At 43.7% G+C, this 22,891-nt stretch overlaps 3 protein-coding genes across 4 annotated transcripts in view; 1 reads left to right on the forward strand and 2 right to left on the reverse strand.

Moving 5' to 3' along the window:
* Window positions 1–598, reverse strand: part of LOC110514595 (rho-related BTB domain-containing protein 1-like) — a 90,100-nt gene extending 89,502 nt beyond the window's left edge. Inside the window, exon 1 of the mRNA XM_036972042.1 lies at window positions 556–598. The gene's annotated coding sequence lies outside the window, so the exon portion shown is untranslated. The remainder of the gene's footprint in view (window positions 1–555) is intronic.
* On the reverse strand, window positions 233–7,438 carry LOC118947020 (transmembrane protein 26-like). Its single transcript, XM_036972044.1, has 6 exons — window positions 7,120–7,438; window positions 6,731–6,827; window positions 6,318–6,407; window positions 5,352–5,560; window positions 4,336–4,415; window positions 233–813 (listed from the first exon to the last, which is right to left on the reverse strand). Exons 1-6 carry the CDS (start codon window positions 7,305–7,307, stop codon window positions 551–553), a joined length of 927 nt encoding a protein of 308 aa, XP_036827939.1. The 5' UTR covers window positions 7,308–7,438; the 3' UTR covers window positions 233–550.
* Window positions 7,439–8,530: 1,092 nt separating this feature from the next.
* On the forward strand, window positions 8,531–22,629 carry cabcoco1 (ciliary associated calcium binding coiled-coil 1). Of its 2 annotated transcripts, none has more exons than XM_036972085.1 (8): window positions 8,531–9,265; window positions 9,428–9,522; window positions 9,604–9,773; window positions 11,963–12,101; window positions 12,274–12,346; window positions 16,408–16,515; window positions 20,596–20,754; window positions 22,453–22,629. In XM_036972085.1, exons 1-8 carry the CDS (start codon window positions 9,191–9,193, stop codon window positions 22,534–22,536), a joined length of 903 nt encoding a protein of 300 aa, XP_036827980.1. In that variant the 5' UTR covers window positions 8,531–9,190; the 3' UTR covers window positions 22,537–22,629. The 2 variants fall into 2 exon arrangements, with proteins under 2 accessions (XP_036827980.1, XP_036827981.1); XM_036972086.1 differs by having other exon boundaries at window positions 8,531–9,170.
* Window positions 22,630–22,891: the final 262 nt, after the last annotated feature.

Raw genomic sequence — 22,891 nt, forward strand, 5'->3', positions numbered from 1 at the left:
CTCTATCCACCCTAACCCAGAGATATTTATCAGTTCAGACAGACACCTCTGCTGTCAGCCCTCTATCCACCCTAACCCAGAGATATTTATCAGTTCAGACAGACATCTCTGCTGTCAGCCCTCTATCCACCCTAACCCAGAGATATTTATCAGTTCAGACAGACACCTCTGCTGTCAGCCCTCTATCCACCCTAACCCAGAGATATTTATCAGTTCGCAGGAGAGCAAAAACAGTGTTTCCAACGGCGCAGTTTAATCATAAAAAACACCGGAAAACAGAACAATCAATAAATGGTACAAAAACCCGTCGCACACCAGTATAACTTGCACAAGCCCTTACAAACATAATTCTGGACAAGGACATGGGGTTAAATAAACAACATGTAATGAATGGAATTGGAACCAGGTGTGTGGAAAGACAAGACAAAAAACTAATGGAAAATGAAAGGTGGATCGGCGATGGCTAGAAGACCGGTGACGTCGACCGCCGAACGTCGCCCGAACAAGGAGAGGGACTGACTTCGGAGGAAGTCGTGACAATAACCCCAGATCAACCTGAAGCCTTGTAGTCGCAGTAGATGGCAAACAGACGGTAGAAGTTCAGAATGACCACCAGGAAGTTCTTGATGGCGAAGAAGATGAGCATGTGGTGTATGACGTGGAAGTAGAGGATGAGGGTGAGGCGGACCACCAGGAAGGGTCCGTCCTGGACGAAGAGGCTCTCCACCATGCTCCAGATATCTGTCCTTAGTCTGGCCAGCAGAGACACACCCTGGTCCCCCTCTGAATATTCATCAGGTCTGGAGGTAGACACTGGGGAGAGAAGAGACATTGGTCAGCTGGTCATGTGGGATAAGTTAGTGACATTGAAATCCAGAATCTGTGTCTAAATATCGCCACATACATACATACTGACTGAATAAAATAAATATAAATATATTTCCTGGGGTCCCAAGAAATTCTGGTGGAAAATATTGTCATTACCATAAATCCCTGTATAACAGAGCAATAACATTATGGTTACCATAAATCCCTGTATAACAGAGCAATAACATTATGGTTACCATAAATCCCTGTATAACAGAGCAATAACATTATGGTTACCATAAATCCCTGTATAACAGAGCAATAACATTATGGTTACCATAAATCCCTGTATAACAGAGCAATAACATTATGGTTACCATAAATCCCTGTATAACAGAGCAATAACATTATGGTTACCATAAATCCCTGTATAACAGAGCAATAACATTATGGTTACCATAAATCCCTGTATAACAGCACAATAACATTATGGTTACCATAAATCCCTGTATAACAGAGCAATAACATTATGGTTACCATAAATCCCTGTATAACAGTACAATAACATTATGGTTACCATAAATCCCTGTATAACAGAGCAAGCAGAAATGTGTATTCTGTAGCACAAACTCAAAAAAGTTCTGGAGAATAAGAGCACCTCCTCCCAGCTGCCCACTGCACTGAGGCTAGGAAACACTGTTACCACCGATAAATCCACAATAATTGAGAATTTCAATAAGCATTTTTCTACGGCTGGCCATGCTTTCCCCCTGGCTACCCCTACCCTGGTCAACTGCCCGGCACCCTCCACACACCCCATTTCTCCTTCACCCAAATCCAGATAGCTGATGTTCTGAAAGAGCTGCAAAATCTGGACCCCTACAAATCAGCCGGGCTAGACAATCTGGACCCCCTCTTTCTAAAATTATCTGCCGAAATTGTTGCAACCCCTATTACTAGCCTGTTCAACCTCTCTTTCGTATCGTCTGAGATTCCCAAAGATTGGAAAACTTCCGTGGTCATCCTCCTCTTCAAAAGGGGGAGACACTCTAGACACAAACTGCTACAGACCTATATCTATTCTACCCTGCCTTTCTAAGGTCTTTAAAAGCCAAGTTAACAAACAGATTACTGACCATTTCGAATCTCACTGTACCTTCTCCACTATGCAATCTGGTTTCAGAGCTGGTCATGGGTGCACCTCAGCCACGCTCAAGGTACTAAAAGATATCAGAACCGCCATCAATAAGAGACATTACTGTGCAGCCGTATTCATCGACCTGGCCAAGGCTTTCGACTCATTTACAAAATAGCCTCCAATACTCTACTCAACAAATTGGATGCAGTCTATCACAGTGCCATCCGTTTTGTCACCAAAGCCCCATATACTACCCACCACTGCGACCTGTATGCTCTCGTTGGCTGGCCCTCACTACATACTCGTCGCCAAACCCACTGGCTCCAGGTCATCACCAAGTCTCTGCTAGCTAAAACCCCACCTTATCTCAGCTCACTGGTCACCATAGCAGCACCCACCCATAGCACGTGCTCCAGCAGGTATATCTCACTGGTCACCCCCAAAGCCAATTCTTCCTTTGGCCGCCTCTCCTTCCAGTTCTCTGCCAATGACTGGAACGAACTGCAAAAACCTCTGAAGCTGGAGACTCTTACCTGCCTCACTAACTTTAAGCGCCAGCTGTCAGAGCAGCTCACAGTTCCCTGCACCTGTACGTAGCTCATCTGTAAATAGCCCATCCAATCGACCTCATCCCCATTCTGTATTTATTTATTTATCTTTCTCCTTTTCACCCCATTATCTCTACTTGCACATTAATCTTCTGCACATCCTACCATCCTACCATTCCAGTGTTTAATTTAATTTTTATGGAATGGTCTGCCTATCCATGTAAGAGACGCAAACTCGGTCTCAACCTTTAAGTCTTTACTGAAGACTCATCTCTTCAGTGGGTCATATGATTGAGTGTAGTTTGGCCCAGGAGTGGGAAGGTGAATGGAAAGGCTCTGGAGCAACGAACCGCCCTTGCTGTCTCTGCCTGGCCGGTTCCCCTCTTTCCACTGGGATTCTCTGCCTCTAACCCTATTACAGGGGCTGAGTCACTGGCTTACTGGGGCTCTTTCATACCGTCCCTGGGAGGGATGCGTCACTTGAGTGGGTTGAGTCACTGATGTGATCTTCCTGTCTGGGTTGGCGCCCCCCCTTGGGTTGTGCCGTGGTGGAGATCTTTGTGGGCTATACTCGGCCTTGTCTCAGGATGGTAAGTTGGTGGTTGAAGATATCCCTCTAGTGGTGTGGGGCTGTGCTTTGGCAAAGTGGGTGGGGTTATATCCTTCCTGTTTGGCCCTGTCCGGGGGTGTCCTCGGATGGGGCCACAGTGTCTCCTGACCCCTCCTGTCTCAGCCTCCAGTATTTATGCTGCAGTAGTTTATGTGTCGGGGGGCTAGGGTCAGTTTGTTATATCTGGAGTACTTCTCCTGTCCTATTCGGTGTCCTGTGTGAATTTAAGTATGCTCTCTCTAATTCTCTTTCTCTCTTTCTTTCTCTCTTTCGGAGGACCTGAGCCCTAGGACCATGCCTCAGGACTACCTGACATGATGACTCCTTGCTGTCCCCAGTCCACCTGGCCGTGCTGCTGCTCCAGTTTCAACTGTTCTGACTTATTATTATTGGACCATGCTGGTCATTTATGAACATTTGAACATCTTGGCCATGTTCTGTTATAATCTCCACCCGGCACAGCCAGAAGAGGACTGGCCACCCCACATAGCCTGGTTCCTCTCTAGGTTTCTTCCTAGGTTTTGGCCTTTCTAGGGAGTTTTTCCCTGCCACCGTGCTTCTACACCTGCATTGCTTGCTGTTTGGGGTTTTAGGCTGGGTTTCTGTACAGCACTTTTAGATATCAGCTGATGTACGAAGGGCTATATAAATACATTTGATTTGATTTGATTTTGATAATTCCCTGTAGAACAGAGCAATAACATTATGGTTACCATAATTCCCTGTAGAACAGAGCAATAACATTGTGGTTACCGTAATTCCCTGTATAACACAGCAATAACATTATGGTTACCCTAATTCCCTGTATAACACAGCAATAACATTATGGTTACCATAATTCCCTGTATAACAGAGCAATACCATGATGGTTACCGTAATTCCCTGTATAACAGTACAATAACATTATGGTTACTGTAATTCCCTGTATAACAGAGCAATAACATTATGGTTACCGTAATTCCCTGTATAACAGAGCAATAACATTATGGTTACCGTAATTCCCTGTATAACACAGCAATAACATTATGGTTACCATAATTCCCTGTATAACAGAGCAATACCATGATGGTTACCGTAATTCCCTGTATAACAGTACAATAACATTATGGTTACTGTAATTCCCTGTATTACAGAGCAATAACATTATGGTTACCGTAATTCCCTGTATAACAGAGCAATAACATGATGGTTACCGTAACCATAAGAAGAGCCAGGATAGAAACACACAGTACCTGACAGGTGGAGAGGAAACTGGAACATACTCCATGTCCAGACTCCGAGGATGACGTACACCATGCTGGGACTGCTGTCCCTGTGGGAGACATGGTTTAACAGTGTTAAGGGTGTGAAGCTGCAGAAACATTCACATGTATGTTTCTCTGCACTGGTACTATAGCCTGGGTCCAGTCTGTTTCTGTTCCTAATGGAATTGTCATGGTACTGTAGCCTGGGTCCAGTCTGTTTCTGTTCCTAATGGAATTGTCATGGTACTATAGCCTGGGTCCAGTCTGTTTCTGTTCCTAATGGAATTGTCATGGTACTGTAGCCTGGGTCCAGTCTGTTTCTGTTCCTAATGGAATTGTCATGGTACTATAGCCTGGGTCCAGTCTGTTTCTGTTCCTAATGGAATTGTCATGGTACTGTAGCCTGGGTCCAGTCTGTTTCTGATCCTATTGGAATTGTCATGGTACTGTAGCCTGGGTCCAGTCTGTTTCTGTTCCTAATGGAATTGTCATGGTACTATAGCCTGGGTCCAGTCTGTTTCTGTTCCTAATGGAATTGTCATGGTACTGTAGCCTGGGTCCAGTCTGTTTCTGTTCATTATGGAATTGTCATGGTACTGTAGCCTGGGTACAGTCTGTTTCTGTTCATTATGGAATTGTCATGGTACTGTAGCCTGGGTCCAGTCTGTTTCTGTTCATTATGGAATTGTCATGGTACTGTAGCCTGGGTCCAGTCTGTTTCTGTTCATTATTGAATTGTCATGCCAAGAGTGCAGAAACAGACTGGCACCCAGGCTACATATAATGTCTACTGACTTAAAATATCTACATCAAACAGTATCTCTGAGGTTAAGGGTTAGGGGTCGGGGTTAAGGTACTGACTTGACATTAGACAGTATCTCTGAGGTTAGGGTTAGGGGTTAGAGGTCAGGGAGTGTCTCTGAGGTGAACTCCAGGATGCCAGGTTATGGTTAGGGGTTAAGGGTTAGAGTTTAGGGGTTAGAGGTCAGGGTTTAGGGACTCACTTGACATCCAACAGTGTCTCTGAGGTGAACTCCAGGATGTCAGCGGCAGTGCCTACGAAGATGAGGAGGAGCTGAGACAGTTCATCCCTGGTCACCCCTCCTGCAACAGGGAGCAGCCACTTCCCTATGACCAGCAGGATCAACAGGGTCTGGTGCAGGGCCAGGATCCAGTCGTTAGCGCACACTGACGACAACAGAGATACTGAACCCTGTTGGGCCAAGCAGAGAGACACATAGTGGTTAGTATAACTGATTAGAGGTTATTAATGGCTAGGTAACTCCAACCAGAGAGACACATAGTGGTTAGTATAACTGATTAGAGGTTATTAATGGCTAGGTAACTCCAACCAGAGAGACACATAGTGGTTAGTATAACTGATTAGAGGTTATTAATGGCTAGGTAACTCCAACCAGAGAGACACATAGTGGTTAGTATAACTGATTAGAGGTTATTAATGGCTAGGTAACTCCAACCAGAGAGACACATAGTGGTTAGTATAACTGATTAGAGGTTATTAATGGCTAGGTAACTCCAACCAGAGAGACACATAGTGGTTAGTATAACTGATTAGAGGTTATTAATGGCTAGGTAACTCCAACCAGTGTTGTTATTATTAAAGATCAGTATCTCAAAATCTCCCTTAAAAAACATGAATGAATGTTTTCTAAGAGGTTAAGGGAGAGCCCAGTTCAGGCCAGGGGAGGGTACTACAGCCAGCAGCAGAGTCTGCCACATGAATAAAAGTCCTGTGTGACTAAGCTTGTAATAGTTTTTATTAAGGGTTGTTTAGTTAAAAAACAACTTCTGTAGATGTATTTTAGTTATAAAAAGTCAGAGCTCACAATAAAGTATTTGAGGTGCACCAGCAGCATTACCAAACAAACTGGTGTTAAAGACAGCCTCTGTCTAGTTAGGCCTGTAGGAAAAACCTGCAGGACACAGGAAACACTGTGGCTTCTGCCCACCTGGAGTAACGTCTCGCTGCCATTGGTGGAAATCCCTCTCCACATGTTTAACAGGCTCTTTATGTTTTCAGATGAATACAGTTTGTCACACTGAGGATGAACAGACATACAGTACACAAGTTAAATTGATACGATACTATGTGTTCTAGCCTACAGTATGGACAATAGAAAAGAAACAGCATCATTTACACACAGTATATGATTTCATTCACCATCATTTACACAGAGTACAGTATATGATTTCATTCACCATCATTTACACAAAGTACAGTATATGATTCCATTCAGCATTATTTACACAGAGTACAGTATATGATTTCCGCTCATTATGCAAGTTACAAATAAATGTACAACTAAAGTAAAGGAATAAATGATTAAAAATCCTAAATAAAACAGAACATCAAAGTCCTTACCCTGGAATCAGTAGCTTTGTTCTGTTGATGATGTAACTCTAGAATCCACAGAGATGGAATGATACTGATGAGGAACAGGAAGATGGCAGGAGAAAACCTGGAGACAGGGAAAGATAACATGAAAAGGTATTAAAAACAAACAGTCAAGGCTACTAAACTTTAAAAAAAAAAAGTAATTTCACAGTTCTATGCTACTTAGATTTACCATTTACAATCCTGTAATTTCACAGTTCTATGTTATTTAGATTTACCATTTACAATCCTGTAATTTCACAGTTCTATGTTATTTAGATTTACCATTTACAATCCTGTAATTTCACAGTTCTATGTTATTTAGATTTACCATTTACAATCCTGTAATTTCACAGTTCTATGTTATTTAGATTTACCATTTATAATCCTGTAATTTTTTTCTCTTCAGGGTTAAAATCATCTCGACAACCAGAGGAAGATAAAGGATCGTCAAGAACCAATAAAGAGCATTATTCTTAACCCAGACCACCCTCCATACTCCTATCAGAGAGATGAGGAGGAATAGCGACCGGGTAACAACCGCACAGATAAACTTCACGATCATCTTTTTGTCTGGGTCGGAGAAATACTATACAACTCCAGCTGCCTCATTAACGGGGCATGCTTCTAGTCTGCTCGCTGTCAGCCACTTCACCACACCGTTGAAAAAGTGACCGTTTAGGCACGCCTCCGCACAACGAATACCCAATGCGTGCTGCCGGTGGCAAAATGCTGCGCTTGACGCGCGACATTGCAAAGCAATTAGTTGAGTAAAAGTAAATGTTACATGTTTAAGGGAGTTGCATGTAGGAAGTATTATTATACGGTGCATTCGGAAAGTATTCAGACCCGTTTCTACATTTTGTTACGTTACAGCCTTATTCTAAAATTGATACAATTCTTTTTTTTCTCATCAATCTACACTACACTACACCATGATGACAAATCGAAAACAGTTTTTTAATTTGAGCAAATGTATAAAAAATTAACACATAAATACCTTATTTACATTAGTATTCAGACCTTTGACTACGAGACTCAAAATTGAGCTCAGGTGCATCCTGTTTCCATTGATCATCCTTGAGACGTTTCTACAACTTGATTGGAGTCCAACTGTGGTAAATTAAATTGATTGGTCATGATTTGGAAAGGCACACACCTGTCTATATAAGGTCCCACAGTTGACAGTGCAAGTCAGAGCAACCCCCCCAAATAATAATTTTAAACTACATTGTTGGCTAGAGGCTCGTAAGTAAGCATTGTAAGTAGTAAGGTTGTATTCGGCGCATGTGACTTATACAATTGGATTTGATGGAGCAGTGTGATGGCGATTGCATTGTCTGTAATGCACGAACACGTCTCATAAAAGTCATGATGTTTTTGTTTGGTTAGCTTTTGGAAATTGTAGAAATAAAAACATTTCCTTCTTCAGAAGTTCCAACTAGGCAGGCTAACGTTAGTTAATTTGCTAGGTATCATACAGTAGGCGTATATTAATAATGATATAGTTAATATAAGTAGACATGCAATCATAATTGACTGTAGCGTATGTAAAGCACCCATAAACTACCGGTGGCTGAAAGCACAATCGTCGCGGAACGAACGAGTGACACCTTTCCGGGAAAGGCCGGTCCATTTTTTAAAAATCATTCCTGCCTCCTTCGCCCTGCAAGTGTATACTCGTCAGACGTTATGAAACGTTATCAGAAGCGTCCACTTAATTTGAGGGCTGAGGGGACAGGGGGTGTCGTTTAAGTGTTTGGAAAGCAACCCTAAAGCAAATACGAAGCTGAATCAGGAAATTAATGTCCACTCTTCATTGCAGATCCCGCCTTCATTCTTGTTTGATAATTTCTCGAAATCTAAAAGCACAACATAGATTTAAGCTAGTGTCTTAAGTAGCTGAACATGTTATTACTCCAACCAAGTGAAAGAGAGAAATTACACGTTTTCATTTTCATCAAAAAGTTCGGTGCGAGACAACCGTTAACCCGAAGACATATCTCTACCCATGAGTTCAGCCAGTCACCATGTCAACGCCTGGTTTTCTATTGGAGAAGCAGCTTCTGCGCCTCTTCCATACTGTACTTTCATTGACTTTGTTTTATAGAGGAGACGGTATGCTATTCGGCCAAAATTAGAAGTACCAGTACGGCGCTCCGGACCGCACTGGTTACAGGTTGACTAGACAGATCTAACACAGTGTTGCCAACTCCTCAGTATGGAAAGTAGCTATTGGCGGTTCGCTTTTTAATTTATTTTTATTTGTCGCTAGAGGGGTCTGAATACTCGCTAAGTTGACAACACTGCGATTCTAGAATCAGCTTTATCCATCTCGATAGACCAGACTGCCCAGAAGCTCACCGCCCGGAAGCTCATCACCCGGACCGGAAGCTCACCGCCCGTCCACTGTGGACATGTTGCCATGGTAACGCCGGTGACTAAAACATGTCTGCAAAAGGGAAACAAAGCAACAAATCAGCGGATAAAAATGCAAACGATAGAAATGACGTTGAGTCCAAAGTAGGAAGATATGTTAAAACCCTATTAATATTGAATATTATTTTAAATATTTACTATATCATTTGTCTGGTTATTATTTGACAAACTGTTATCATAGCCAGAGCTAACCTAGTTTGGCCTGCTAACCAAACTCAACTTGTGTTCTGAATCCAATTAATACAGGAAAATTATGCTGAAAAAGCCAACCCTCAATGGAAACTTATTTCCCATGAACAAATCAACACGCTGTTGGATTTGACAGTGGAACAAGTGCAATTGTAAGTAACGAGGATATATAGGCCTACTGGCCAGTTTATTTGGAAGTGTTTCATGTATGCCAACCTTTTGTTTTACAACAGCCAGTTTGAAGAAATACTTGGTTTGAAGAACTACCAGACGTGTCTGAAGGAGGCTTCCCTGTTGGACTACTTTGTCTCTGGCTTCTGGTGGACCAGGGAGATGAACTACACCTGTCAACAGATCTCATTCATCATGGCTCTACTGCAATTGTTACTGGACAATATCAGTGGTAAGTCAGAGGATTTATAGGTAACAGACAGTATCAAATCAAATTTTATACGTCACAGATCGAATCCCCGAGCTGACAAGTTACAAATCTGTCGTTCTGCCCCTGAACAAGGCAGTTAACCCACTGTTCCAAGGCCGTCATTGAAAATAAGAATTTGTTCTTAACTGACTTGCCTATTTAAATAAAGGTAAAATAAAAAATAAATAAAATTAGCAGATGTTATTGCGGGTGTAGCGAAACGCTTGTGCTTCTAGCTCCGACAGTGCCGTAATATTTAACAAATTACACAACATAAACCCAATACACACAAATCTAAGTAAAGGACAAGTGATGTCAGAGCGGAACGGACTAAGATAGAGTATGTCTTGCATTTCTCATCTCATATGTACATATGAGATGAGAAATATGTACATATGAGATGAGAAATGCAAGATATGTAAACATTATTAAGTTAATGAGATACCGTAGAATAGTATAGAATAAAGTATGAGATGAGTAATTTACTGTGCAACCTATTATTTTTTTATTTTACCAATTTCGTGGTATCCAATTAGCAGTATCTTGTCTCATCGCTACAACTCCCGTATGGGCTTGGGAGAGACGAAGGTTGAAAGTCAAGTGTCCTCTGATACACAATCCAAACCAAGCCGCACTGCTTCTTAACACAGCGCGCATCCAACCCGGAAGCCAGCCGCACCAATGTGTCGGAGGAAACACCGTGCACCTGGCAACCACTGCGCCCGGCCCGCCACAGGAGTCGCTGGTGCGCGATGAGGCAAGGATATCCCTACCGGCCAAGCCCTCCCTAACCCGGACGACCTAGGCCAATTGTGCGTCGCCCCACGGACCTCCCGGTCGTGGCCGGTTACGACAGAGCCTGGGCACGAATCTCTGGTGGCACAGCTGGCGCTGCAGTACAGCGCCCTTAACCACTGCGCCACCCGGGAGGCCGCAACCTATAATTTTGATTTGTTACCACGAGTGTGCCCCAACCAGGGATGGAGAAACTTGGGGTGTGGGACACAAAATCTGAACTCATCATGACCGGCCACAGTGGCTCGCAGGCCTGCATATACACATCTATACCCACACATGCAGACAGCCTTTTTGTTTGCCCTAAGTAACATTTAGTTGGGGTCCCACCCCACCCTGCGAGAATTTCTAAGTTGCCCCCTTCATGACAGCAGAGTGAAGAAAATAGAGTTAATTTCCTTCAAAACTTCACAATTTGAGATAATGTTGCCGTTTGAAAGCAAGTTTCCTGCAATTCTACTCATTTTGCCATGGAACAGAGTCATGGAGGGAAGACTGAGCAATGTATAACTAATTTCAGGCAATTCTACTCATTTTGCCCTTTATTAGGGACTGTGTGTTCACCTAATCATCAAGATAATCATCAAGACCTTCATTAGGGACTGTGTGTTCACCTAATCATCAAGACCTTCATTAGGGACTGTGTGTTCACCGCCTAATCATCAGGACCTTCATTAGGGACTGTGTGTTCACCACCTAATCATCAAGACCTTCATTAGGGACTGTGTTTGTTGTGGAATTCATCAATATAGCCATAAGAATCCAACCAGACGTGTAATACTTCTCTCTCTAGCTGAGTGGTGCTCTGCCAGATTGTGGAAACCACGGAGCCGGCGCGAGATATGGCTCGGACAACGTTCCTCAATCCATGAATGGGAGATGGCGCTGTATTCCTAATTATCCCAACGGACAAATCGAGAAGATTGAAATACTGCTAGTTTGTAATGAAACCCTTTTTGTCAGCATTGAAAGCCATTTTGTCAGCATGCTAGGCTAGCTAATGCTATATTCAATGCCCATTGAATTCCATTAAAATGCAATGCGTTGTGGTGAGTATCTAACGAAAGTGTTGTCGAATCTAATGGGTTGCTTTAGCATTAGCTAGCCTAGCATGCTGACAAATGGCAGTTTCATTAAAAACTAGCAGTATTTCAATCTTCTCGATTTGTCCGTTGGGATAATTAGGAATACAGCGCCATCTCCCATCCTTGGATTAAGGTATGTTTTCCGAGACACATATCACACTCTTTCCTGTCCTGATCTTGGCATGGCACCGTTCCTGCCTCAGAGAGAGAAGTAATGAACGTCCAGTCAGATTCTTATGGCTAACGTCAATATGGACTGGCTGTGGCTAATATCTGTCCTCAATGTCCCAGAGAAGCAGATGCCGTTTGTTGATAACCTGAATGAGTTTGCCAAGATGATATCAGGAACGCGCCAGTCTCCTTCTCCAGAGGTTGACTCACTGTTTGATGCTGAGCAGGCCATGTCCATCACTGACTACCTGAAGTGCAGGTAGCAAGACTCTTCTCTGTTAGCCTTTTTTAGTAAGGCCTACATGATTAATATCACATGAACACTGTCCTTACTTACCTGGTGATAATCCATTCAGAGCAGTGACCCTCATAGGGGATGTTGAAGTTCTGGTCTGTTGGTTACTTATCTTGGTTCACCTGTTTTACTATAGTCTCTTTCAGAACTACCAACTCTATGAGTTTCTCTTCAGCCAACCTAGAGAGGAGCTGCTCCTTGGGAAGAAGGTGAGACTGCCTGCGTCATTGTGTCCGTATGTATGTTGAGGTTTCCTTAAGGAAGCTAGTGAGTAACTTCTACTCCAACCTCGGCCAACAGCTCCGCCCCCCCCCCCCCCCCCGCAGCTACTCGCTCAAGCCTCTCCAGGTTCTCCTTTACCCAAATCCAAATAGCAGATGTTCTGAAAGAGCTGCAAAACCTGGACCCGTACAAATCAGCTGGGCTTGACAATCTGGACCCTCTATTTCTGAAACTATCCGCCGCCATTGTCGCAACCCCTATTACCAGCCTGTTCAACCTCTCTTTCATATCGTCTGAGATCCCCAAGGATTGGAAAGCTGCCTCAGTCATCCCCCTCTTCAAAGGGGGAGACACCCTGGACCCAAACTGTTACAGACCTATATCCATCCTGCCCTGCCTATCTAAGGTCTTCGAAAGCCAAGTCAACAAACAGGTCACTGACCATCTCGAATCCCACCGTACCTTCTCCGCTGTGCAATCTGGTTTCCGAGCCGGTCACGGGTGCACCTCAGCCACGCTCAAGGTACTAAACGATATCATAACCGCCATCGATAAAAGACAGTACTGTGCAGCCGTCTTCATCGACCTTGCCAAGGCTTTCGACTCTGTCAATCACCATATTCTTATCGGCAGACTCAGTAGCCTCGGTTTTTCGGATGACTGCCTTGCCTGGTTCACCAATTACTTTGCAGACAGAGTTCAGTGTGTCAAATCGGAGGGCATGCTGTCCGGTCCTCTGGCAGTCTCTATGGGGGTGCCACAGGGTTCAATTCTCGGGCCGACTCTTTTCTCTGTATATATCAATGATGTTGCTCTTGCTGCGGGCGATTCCCTGATCCACCTCTACGCAGACGACACCATTCTATATACTTCCGGCCCGTCCTTGGACACTGTGCTATCTAACCTCCAAACGAGCTTCTTTGCCATACAACACTCCTTCCGTGGCCTCCAACTGCTCTTAAACGCTAGTAAAACCAAATGCATGCTTTTCAACCGTTCGCTGCCTGCACCCGCACGCCTGACCAGCATCACCACCCTGGATGGTTCCGACCTTGAATATGTGGACATCTATAAGTACCTAGGTGTCTGGCTAGACTGCAAACTCTCCTTCCAGACTCATATCTAACATCTCCAATCGAAAATCAAATCAAGAGTCGGCTTTCTATTCCGCAACAAAGCCTCCTTCACTCACGCCGCCAAATTTACCCTAGTAAAACTGACTATCCTACCGATCCTCGACTTCGGCGATGTCATCTACAAAATTGCTTCCAACACTCTACTCAGCAAACTGGATGCAGTTTATCACAGTGCCATCCGTTTTGTCACTAAAGCACCTTATACCACCCACCACTGCGACTTGTATGCTCTAGTCGGCTGGCCCTCGCTACATATTCGTCGCCAGACCCACTGGCTCCAGGTCATCTACAAGTCCATGCTAGGTAAAGCTCTGCCTTATCTCAGTTCACTGGTCACGATGGCAACACCCATCCGTAGCACGCGCTCCAGCAGGTGTATCTCACTGATCATCCCTAAAGCCAACACCTCATTTGGCCGCCTTTCGTTCCAGTTCTCTGCTGCCTGTGACTGGAACGAATTGCAAAAATCGCTGAAGTTGGAGACTTTTATCTCCCTCACCAACTTCAAACATCTGCTATCTGAGCAGCTAACCGAGCGCTGCAGCTGTACATAGTCTATCGGTGAACAGCCCACCCATTTTTACCTACCTCATCCCATACTGTTTTTATTTATTTACTTTTCTGCTCTTTTGCACACCAATATCTCTACCTGTACATAACCATCTGATCATTTATCACTCCAGTGTTGTTAATCTGCAAAATTGTAATTATTCGCCTACCTCCTCATGCCTTTTGCACACAATGTATATAGACTCCCCTTTTTTTTCTACTGTGTTATTGACTTGTTAATTGTTTACTCCATGTGTAACTCTGTGTTGTCTGTTCACACTGCTATGCTTTATCTTGGCCAGGTCGCAGTTGCAAATGAGAACTTGTTCTCAACTAGCCTACCTGGTTAAATAAAGGTGAAATAAAAATTTAAAAAAATTAAAAACTTGGAAGGTCAGTGACCATAAAGAGTCCTTTCCTGTCATTGTCCCTAACCATTTATCTGTCATCTCTGACTAACTCACCATCAGGACATTTATCTGTCATCTCTGTCTAACTCACCATCAGGAGAAGTCAAACTAGTGGAACCACTTTACTGTAAATGTACTGGCCCTATACTGCATGTACTGTGCTGAAACAAAAGTCAATCACAACAGTTCACTCTGTTCCTCTCACAACATGTATGGAGCCTATAATAACATTAGATCTCATTATCACAACATGTATGGAGCCTATAATAACATTAGATATCATTATCACAACATGTATGGAGCCTATAATAACATTAGATATCATTATCACAGCATGTATGGAGCTTATAATAACATCAGATCTCATTATCACAGCATGTATGGAGCCTATAATAACATCAGATCTCATTATCACAGCATGTATGGAGCCTATAATAACATCAGATCTCATTATCACAACATGTATGGAGCCTATAATAACATTAGATCTCATTATCACAACATGTATGGAGCCTATAATAACATTAGATCTCATTATCACAGCATGTATGGAGCCTATAATAACATCAGATCTCATTATCACAGCATGTATGGAGCCTATAATAACATATCTCATCACAGCATGTATGGAGCCTATAATAACATCAGATCTCATTATCACAACATGTATGGAGCCTATAATAACATCAGATCTCATTATCACAACATGTATGGAGCCTATAATAACATTAGATATCATTATCACAACATGTATGGAGCCTATAATAACATTAGATCTCATTATCACAGCATGTATGGAGCCTATAATAACATCAGATCTCATTATCACAACATGTATGGAGCCTATAATAACATCAGATCTCATTATCACAACATGTATGGAGCCTATAATAACATCAGATCTCATTATCACAACATGTATGGAGCCTATAATAACATTAGATATCATTATCACAACATGTATGGAGCCTATAATAACATTAGATATCACTATCACAGCATGTATGGAGCCTATAATAACGTATCTCATTATCACAGCATGTATGGAGCCTATAATAACATTAGATCTCATTATCACAGCATGTATGGAGCCTATAATAACATTGGATCTCATTATCACAGCATGTATGGAGCCTATAATAACATCAGATCTCATTATCACAACATGTATGGAGCCTATAATAACATCAGATCTCATTATCACAACATGTATGGAGCCTATAATAACATTAGATATCATTATCACAACATGTATGGAGCCTATAATAACATTAGATCTCATTATCACAGCATGTATGGAGCCTATAATAACATCAGATCTCATTATCACAACATGTATGGAGCCTATAATAACATCAGATCTCATTATCACAACATGTATGGAGCCTATAATAACATCAGATCTCATTATCATAACATGTATGGAGCCTATAATAACATTAGATATCATTATCACAACATGTATGGAGCCTATAATAACATATCTCATTATCACAGCATGTATGGAGCCTATAATAACATTAGATCTCATTATCACAGCATGTATGGAGCCTATAATAACATTGGATCTCATTATCACAGCATGTATGGAGCCTATAATAACATTGGATCTCATTATCACAGCATTTATGGAGCCTATAATATCAGAGCCCATTAAATTGATTTGTTCAACCAGAGCTCTTTTCTAGGAGCTGCAACATTCCAGGATGTGACATAATAAACTACTCATCATTTCCAGATCGAGCTGTAGTATAGTGATTCATCCCTGACAGTTTGGAGCTATTATGAATGAGTCTGTTTGATTTCCCATTGATACCTTAACAAGGTCTGTCACCAGTTAATATGATCCTTTTCTTAATATATTCACAAATGTGAAGGCAAACATCCAACATATTCTACTGTAAGATCATGGGTGAGACTACAACCTCTGTTTCCTGACTTACTGTATTCCAGAGGACCATAGAGGTGATCAGCTCAGCAGACTTTGTAGCCCCACTGGAGGAAGGCATGAATACTGATGACTACCTCCATTACATGACTCCTGTTGAACAGCAGGAAGAGGTACTGTACTGTACTGTAGGACTACTGATGACTCCTGTTGAACAGCAGGAAGAGGTACTGTACTGTAGGACTACTGATGACCACCTCATTACATGACTCCTGTTGAACAGCAGGAAGAGGTACTGTACTGTAGGACTACTGATGACTACCTCCATTACATGACTCCTGTTGAACAGCAGGAAGAGGTACTGTACTGTAGGACTACTGATGACTACCTCCATTACATGACTCCTGTTGAACAGCAGGAAGAGGTACTGTACTGTAGGACTACTGATGACTACCTCCATTACATGACTCCTGTTGAACAGCAGGAAGAGGTACTGTACTGTAGGACTACTGATGACTACCTCCATTACATGACTCCTGTTGAACAGCAGGAAGAGGTACTGTACTGTAGGACTACTGATGACTACCTCCATTACATGACTCCTGTTGAACAGCAGGAAGAGGTACTGTACTGTAGGACTACTGATGACTACCTCCATTACATGACTCCTGTTGAACAGCAGGAAGAGGTACTGTACTGTAGGACTACTGATGACTATCTCCATTACATGACTCCTGTTGAACAGCAGGAAGAGGTACTGTACTGTAGGACTACTGATGACTACCTCCATTACATGACTCCTGTTGAACAGCAGGAAGAGGTACTGTACTGTAGGACTACTGATGACTACCTCATTACATGACTCCTGTTGAACAGCAGGAAGAGGTACTGTACTGTAGGACTACTGATGACTACCTCATTACATGACTCCTGTTGAACAGCAGGAAGAGGTACTGTACTGTAGGACTACTGATGACTACCTCATTACATGACTCCTGTTGAACAGCAGGAAGAGGTACTGTACTGTAGAACTACTGATGACTACCTCATTACATAACTCCTGTTGAACAGCATGAAGAGGTACTGTACTGTAGGACTATTGATGACTACCTCATTACATGACTCCTGTTGAACAGCATGAAGAGGTACTGTACTGTAGGACTACTGATGACAACCTCATTACATAACTCCTGTTGAACAGCATGAAGAGGTACTGTACTGTAGGACTACTGATGACTACCTAATTACATGACTCCTGTTGAACAGCAGGAAGAGGTACTGTACTGTAGGACTACTGATGACTACCTAATTACATGACTCCTGTTGAACAGCAGGAAGAGGTACTGTACTGTACTGTAGGACTACTGATGACTACCTCATTACATGACTCCTGTTGAACAGCAGGAGGAGGTACTGTACTGTAGGACTACTGATGACTACCTCATTACATGACTCCTGTTTAACAGCAGGAAGAGGTACTGTACTGTAGGACTACTGATGACTACCTCATTACATGACTCCTGTTGAACAGCAGGAAGAGGTACTGTACTGTAGGACTACTGATGACAACCTCATTACTCCTGTTGAACAGCAGGAAGAGGTACTCTACTATAGGACTACTGATGACTACCTCATTACATGACTCCTGTTGAACAGCATGAAGAGGTACTGTATTGTAGAAATACTGATGACTACCTCATTACGTGACTCCTGTTGAACAGCAGGAAGAGGTACTGTAGGACTACTGATGACTGCCTCATTACATGACTCCTGTTTAACAGCAGGAAGAGGTACTGTAATTGACTCTACCATGGGCTCTGCTTAGGTTACTTCTCACAGCTGATGTTTTTATATTTTCGTGTACTATCTGGATTTAAAAGACAAGTAGATTAATAAATAATACAGATTGTATTATTGTGTATTATTTCTGAGTTAGTGTCACTCCTATTCCAAAACTCCTATTCCAAGTCAGTGATCCTGCTATTTCCCATAAGACCACAGGTGGGTGCTGTCACACTGTTGAAGACCTCTTCACTGAGAACTGAAGCTTGACTTTATGACTGATCAATGTGTTACCACTACTACTAGTACATACCATAACGGTTGATTTGAACATGTAGCAACAGAATGTAAGGGTAGGAGATTGTAGTTAAATACCATAACGGTTGATTTGAACATGTAGCAACAGAATGTCTGATACTGACCCAGGGACAGAGGACCAGCCTGTCTGATAGGTGGTGTTCTGTTGACCCAGGGACAGAGGACCAGCCTGTCTGATAGGTGGTGTTCTGTTGACCCAGAGGACCAGCCTGTCTGATAGGTGGTGTTCTGTTGACCCAGAGGACCAGCCTGTCTGATAGGTGGTGTTCTGTTGACCCAGGGACAGAGGACCTTCCTGTCTGATAGGTGGTGTTCTGTTGACCCAGGGACAGAGGACCAGCCTGTCTGATAGGTGGTGTTCTGTTGACCCAGGGACAGAGGACCAGCATGTCTGATAGGTGGTGTTCTGTTGACCCAGAGGACCAGCCTGTCTGACAGGGGGTTTTCTGTTGACCCAGGGACAGAGGACCAGCCTGTCTGATAGGTGGTGTTCTGTTGACCCAGAGGACCAGCCTGTCTGATAGGTGGTGTTCTGTTGACCCAGGGACAGAGGACCAGCCTGTCTGATAGGTGGTGTTCTGTTGACCCAGAGGACCAGCCTGTCTGATAGATGGTGTTCTGTTGACCCAGGGACAGAGGACCTTCCTGTCTGATAGGTGGTGTTCTGTTGACCCAGGGACAGAGGACCAGCCTGTCTGATAGGTGGTGTTCTGTTGACCCAGGGACAGAGGACCAGCCTGTCTGATAGATGGTGTTCTGTTGACCCAGGGACAGGACCAGCCTGTCTGATAGGTGGTGTTCTGTTGACCCAGGGACAGAGGACCAGCATGTCTGATAGGTGGTGTTCTGTTGACCCAGAGGACCAGCCTGTCTGATAGGTGGTGTTCTGTTGACCCAGAGGACCAGCCTGTCTGATAGGTGGTGTTCTGTTGACCCAGAGGACCAGCCTGTTTGATAGGTGGTGTTCTGTTGACCCAGAGGACCAGCCTGTCTGATAGGTGGTGTTCTGTTGACCCAGGGACAGAGGACCTTCCTGTCTGATAGGTGGTGTTCTGTTGACCCAGGGACAGAGGACCAGCCTGTCTGATAGGTGGTGTTCTGTTGACCCAGGGACAGAGGACCAGCATGTCTGATAGGTGGTGTTCTGTTGACCCAGAGGACCAGCCTGTCTGATAGGTGGTGTTCTGTTGACCCAGAGGACCAGCCTGTCTGATAGGTGGTGTTCTGTTGACCCAGAGGACCAGCCTGTTTGATAGGTGGTGTTCTGTTGACCCAGAGGACCAGCCTGTCTGATAGGTGGTGTTCTGTTGACCCAGGGACAGAGGACCTTCCTGTCTGATAGGTGGTGTTCTGTTGACCCAGGGCAGAGGACCAGCCTGTCTGATAGGTGGTGTTCTGTTGACCCAGGGACAGAGGACCAGCATGTCTGATAGGTGGTGTTCTGTTGACCCAGAGGACCAGCCTGTCTGATAGGTGGTGTTCTGTTGACCCAGAGGACCAGCCTGTCTGATAGGTGGTGTTCTGTTGACCCAGAGGACCAGCCTGTCTGATAGGTGGTATTCTGTTGACCCAGAGGACCAGCCTGTCTGATAGGTGGTGATCTGTTGACCCAGGGACAGAGGACCAGCATGTCTGATAGGTGGTGTTCTGTTGACCCAGAGGACCAGCCTGTCTGATAGGTGGTGTTCTGTTGACCCAGGGACAGAGGACCAGCCTGTCTGATAGGTGGTGTTCTGTTGACCCAGGGACAGAGGACCTTCCTGTCTGATAGATGGTGTTCTGTTGACCCAGGGACAGAGGACCTTCCTGTCTGATAGGTGGTGTTCTGTTGACCCAGGGACAGAGGACCAGCCTGTCTGATAGGTGGTGTTCTGTTGACCCAGGGACAGAGGACCTTCCTGTCTGATAGGTGGTGTTCTGTTGACCCAGGGACAGAGGACCTTCCTGTCTGATAGGTGGTGTTCTGTTGACCCAGGGACAGAGGACCTTCCTGTCTGATAGATGGTGTTCTGTTGACCCAGGGACAGAGGACCAGCCTGTCTGATAGGTGGTGTTCTGTTGACCCAGAGGACCAGCCTGTCTGATAGATGGTGTTCTGTTGACCCAGGGACAGAGGACCAGCCTGTCTGATAGATGGTGTTCTGTTGACTCAGGGACAGAGGACCAGCCAGGAGGAGGATGGAGAGGTACCAGGTGAAACAGCTCTGGAGCAGGAGAAGGAGAACAAGGCTACAGGGTTGGAAGGATACAACGTTCAGGATGTCAAAGACGTGCTGGGAGACCTGACCAAAGAGATGCTGGGAACCCTACAGGTAGGATTTCATGATGAATCTGAATCCTTTAAAGCTGTTGTTGTCTAGTTTTTATTGAAATGAACAACCTTCATGTATTCTGGTGTTTCGTACAGTTGAATTTGATCATTGTTCCCGACCGACCCACCCACCCACTGGCATACTGGCTGACTGTCTATGTTGTATACTGACTGACATACTGACTGACATACTGACTGACATACTGACTGACTGTCTATGTTGTATACTGACTGACTGACTGACACACTGGCATACTGGCTGACTGTCTATGTTTTATACTGACTGACTGACTGACACACTGGCATACTGGCTGACTGACATACTGACTGACATACTGACTGACTGTCTATGTTGTATACTGACTGACATACTGACATACTGACTGACATACTGACTGACTGTCTATGTTGTATACTGACTGACATACTGACTGACATACTGACATACTGACTGACGTACTGACTGTCTATGTTGTATACTGACTGACATACTGACTGACACACTGGCATACTGGCTGACTGACATACTGACTGACATACTGACTGACATACTGACTGACTGTCTATGTTGTATACTGACTGACATACTGACATACTGACTGACATACTGACTGTCTATGTTGTATACTGACTGACATACTGACTGACATACTGACTGACTGACATACTGACTGACTGACATACTGACTGACTGTCTATGTTGTATACTGACTGACATACTGACTGACTGTCTATGTTGTATACTGACTGACATACTGACTGACATACTGACTGACTGTCTATGTTGTATACTGACTGACATACTGACTGACTGACATACTGACTGACTGTCTATGTTGTATACTGACTGACATACTGGCTGACTGTCTATGTTGTATACTGACTGACATACTGACTGACTGACATACTGACTGACTGACATACTGACTGACTGACATACTGACTGACATACTGACTGACTGTCTATGTTGTATACTGACTGACATACTGACTGACTGACATACTGACTGACTGACATACTGACTGACTGACTGACATACTGACTGACTGACTGACTGTCTATGTTGTATACTGACTGACATACTGACTGACTGTCTATGTTGTATACTTACTGACATACTGACTGACACACTGGCATACTGACTGACTGTCTATGTTGTATACTGACTGACATACTGACTGACACACTGACATACTGACTGACTGTCTATGTTGTATACTGACTGACATACTGACTGACATACTGACTGACATACTGACTGACACACTAACATACTGACTGACTGTCTATGTTGTATACTGACTGACTGACTGTCTATGTTGTATACTGACTGACTGTCTATGTTGTATACTGACTGACTGACTGTCTATGTTGTATACTGACTGACTGTCTATGTTGTATACTGACACACTGACTGACTATGTTGTATACTGACTGACCGACCGTCACGCTGACCGCCACGCTGACCGGCACGCTCAGGGATACATGGAGACAGGGGGAATACACGGAGCCAGGGGGAGTACACGGAGCCAGGGGGAATACACGGAGCCAGGGGGAATACACGGAGCCAGGGGGAATACACGGAGTCAGGGATATACAATGGTCTTTTGGATGACAACGTTGAAACACTCTTCATGTGGTAAATAATGAGTAATTATCCAAACTATTATCAATGGCTTTCCTCTTGTGTTGTTACAGGCTGAATTCACAGAGAAGCTGAGAGTCCAGGAGGAGAGTTTCAGTACCAGACTAGAACCACTGAAACATTCTGCCTGCAAATAGCTACAATACACCTCATAGTATAACATATCCACTATGAACACAATACACCACACAGTCTATAATATATCCACAATACACCACACAGTCTCTAACATATCCACAATACACCACACAGTCTATAATATATCCACAATACACCACACAGTCTCTAACATATCCACAATACACCACACAGTCTCTAACATATCCACAATAAAACACACAGTCTATAATATATCCACAATACACCACACAGTCTATAATATATCCACTATGAACACAATATACCACACAGTCTATAACATATCCACAATAAACCACACAGTCTATAATATATCCACTATGAACACAATACACTACACAGTCTATAATATAT

Source organism: Oncorhynchus mykiss, unplaced genomic scaffold (genome assembly GCF_013265735.2).
Source record: "Oncorhynchus mykiss isolate Arlee unplaced genomic scaffold, USDA_OmykA_1.1 un_scaffold_119, whole genome shotgun sequence".
NCBI lineage: Eukaryota > Metazoa > Chordata > Actinopteri > Salmoniformes > Salmonidae > Oncorhynchus > Oncorhynchus mykiss.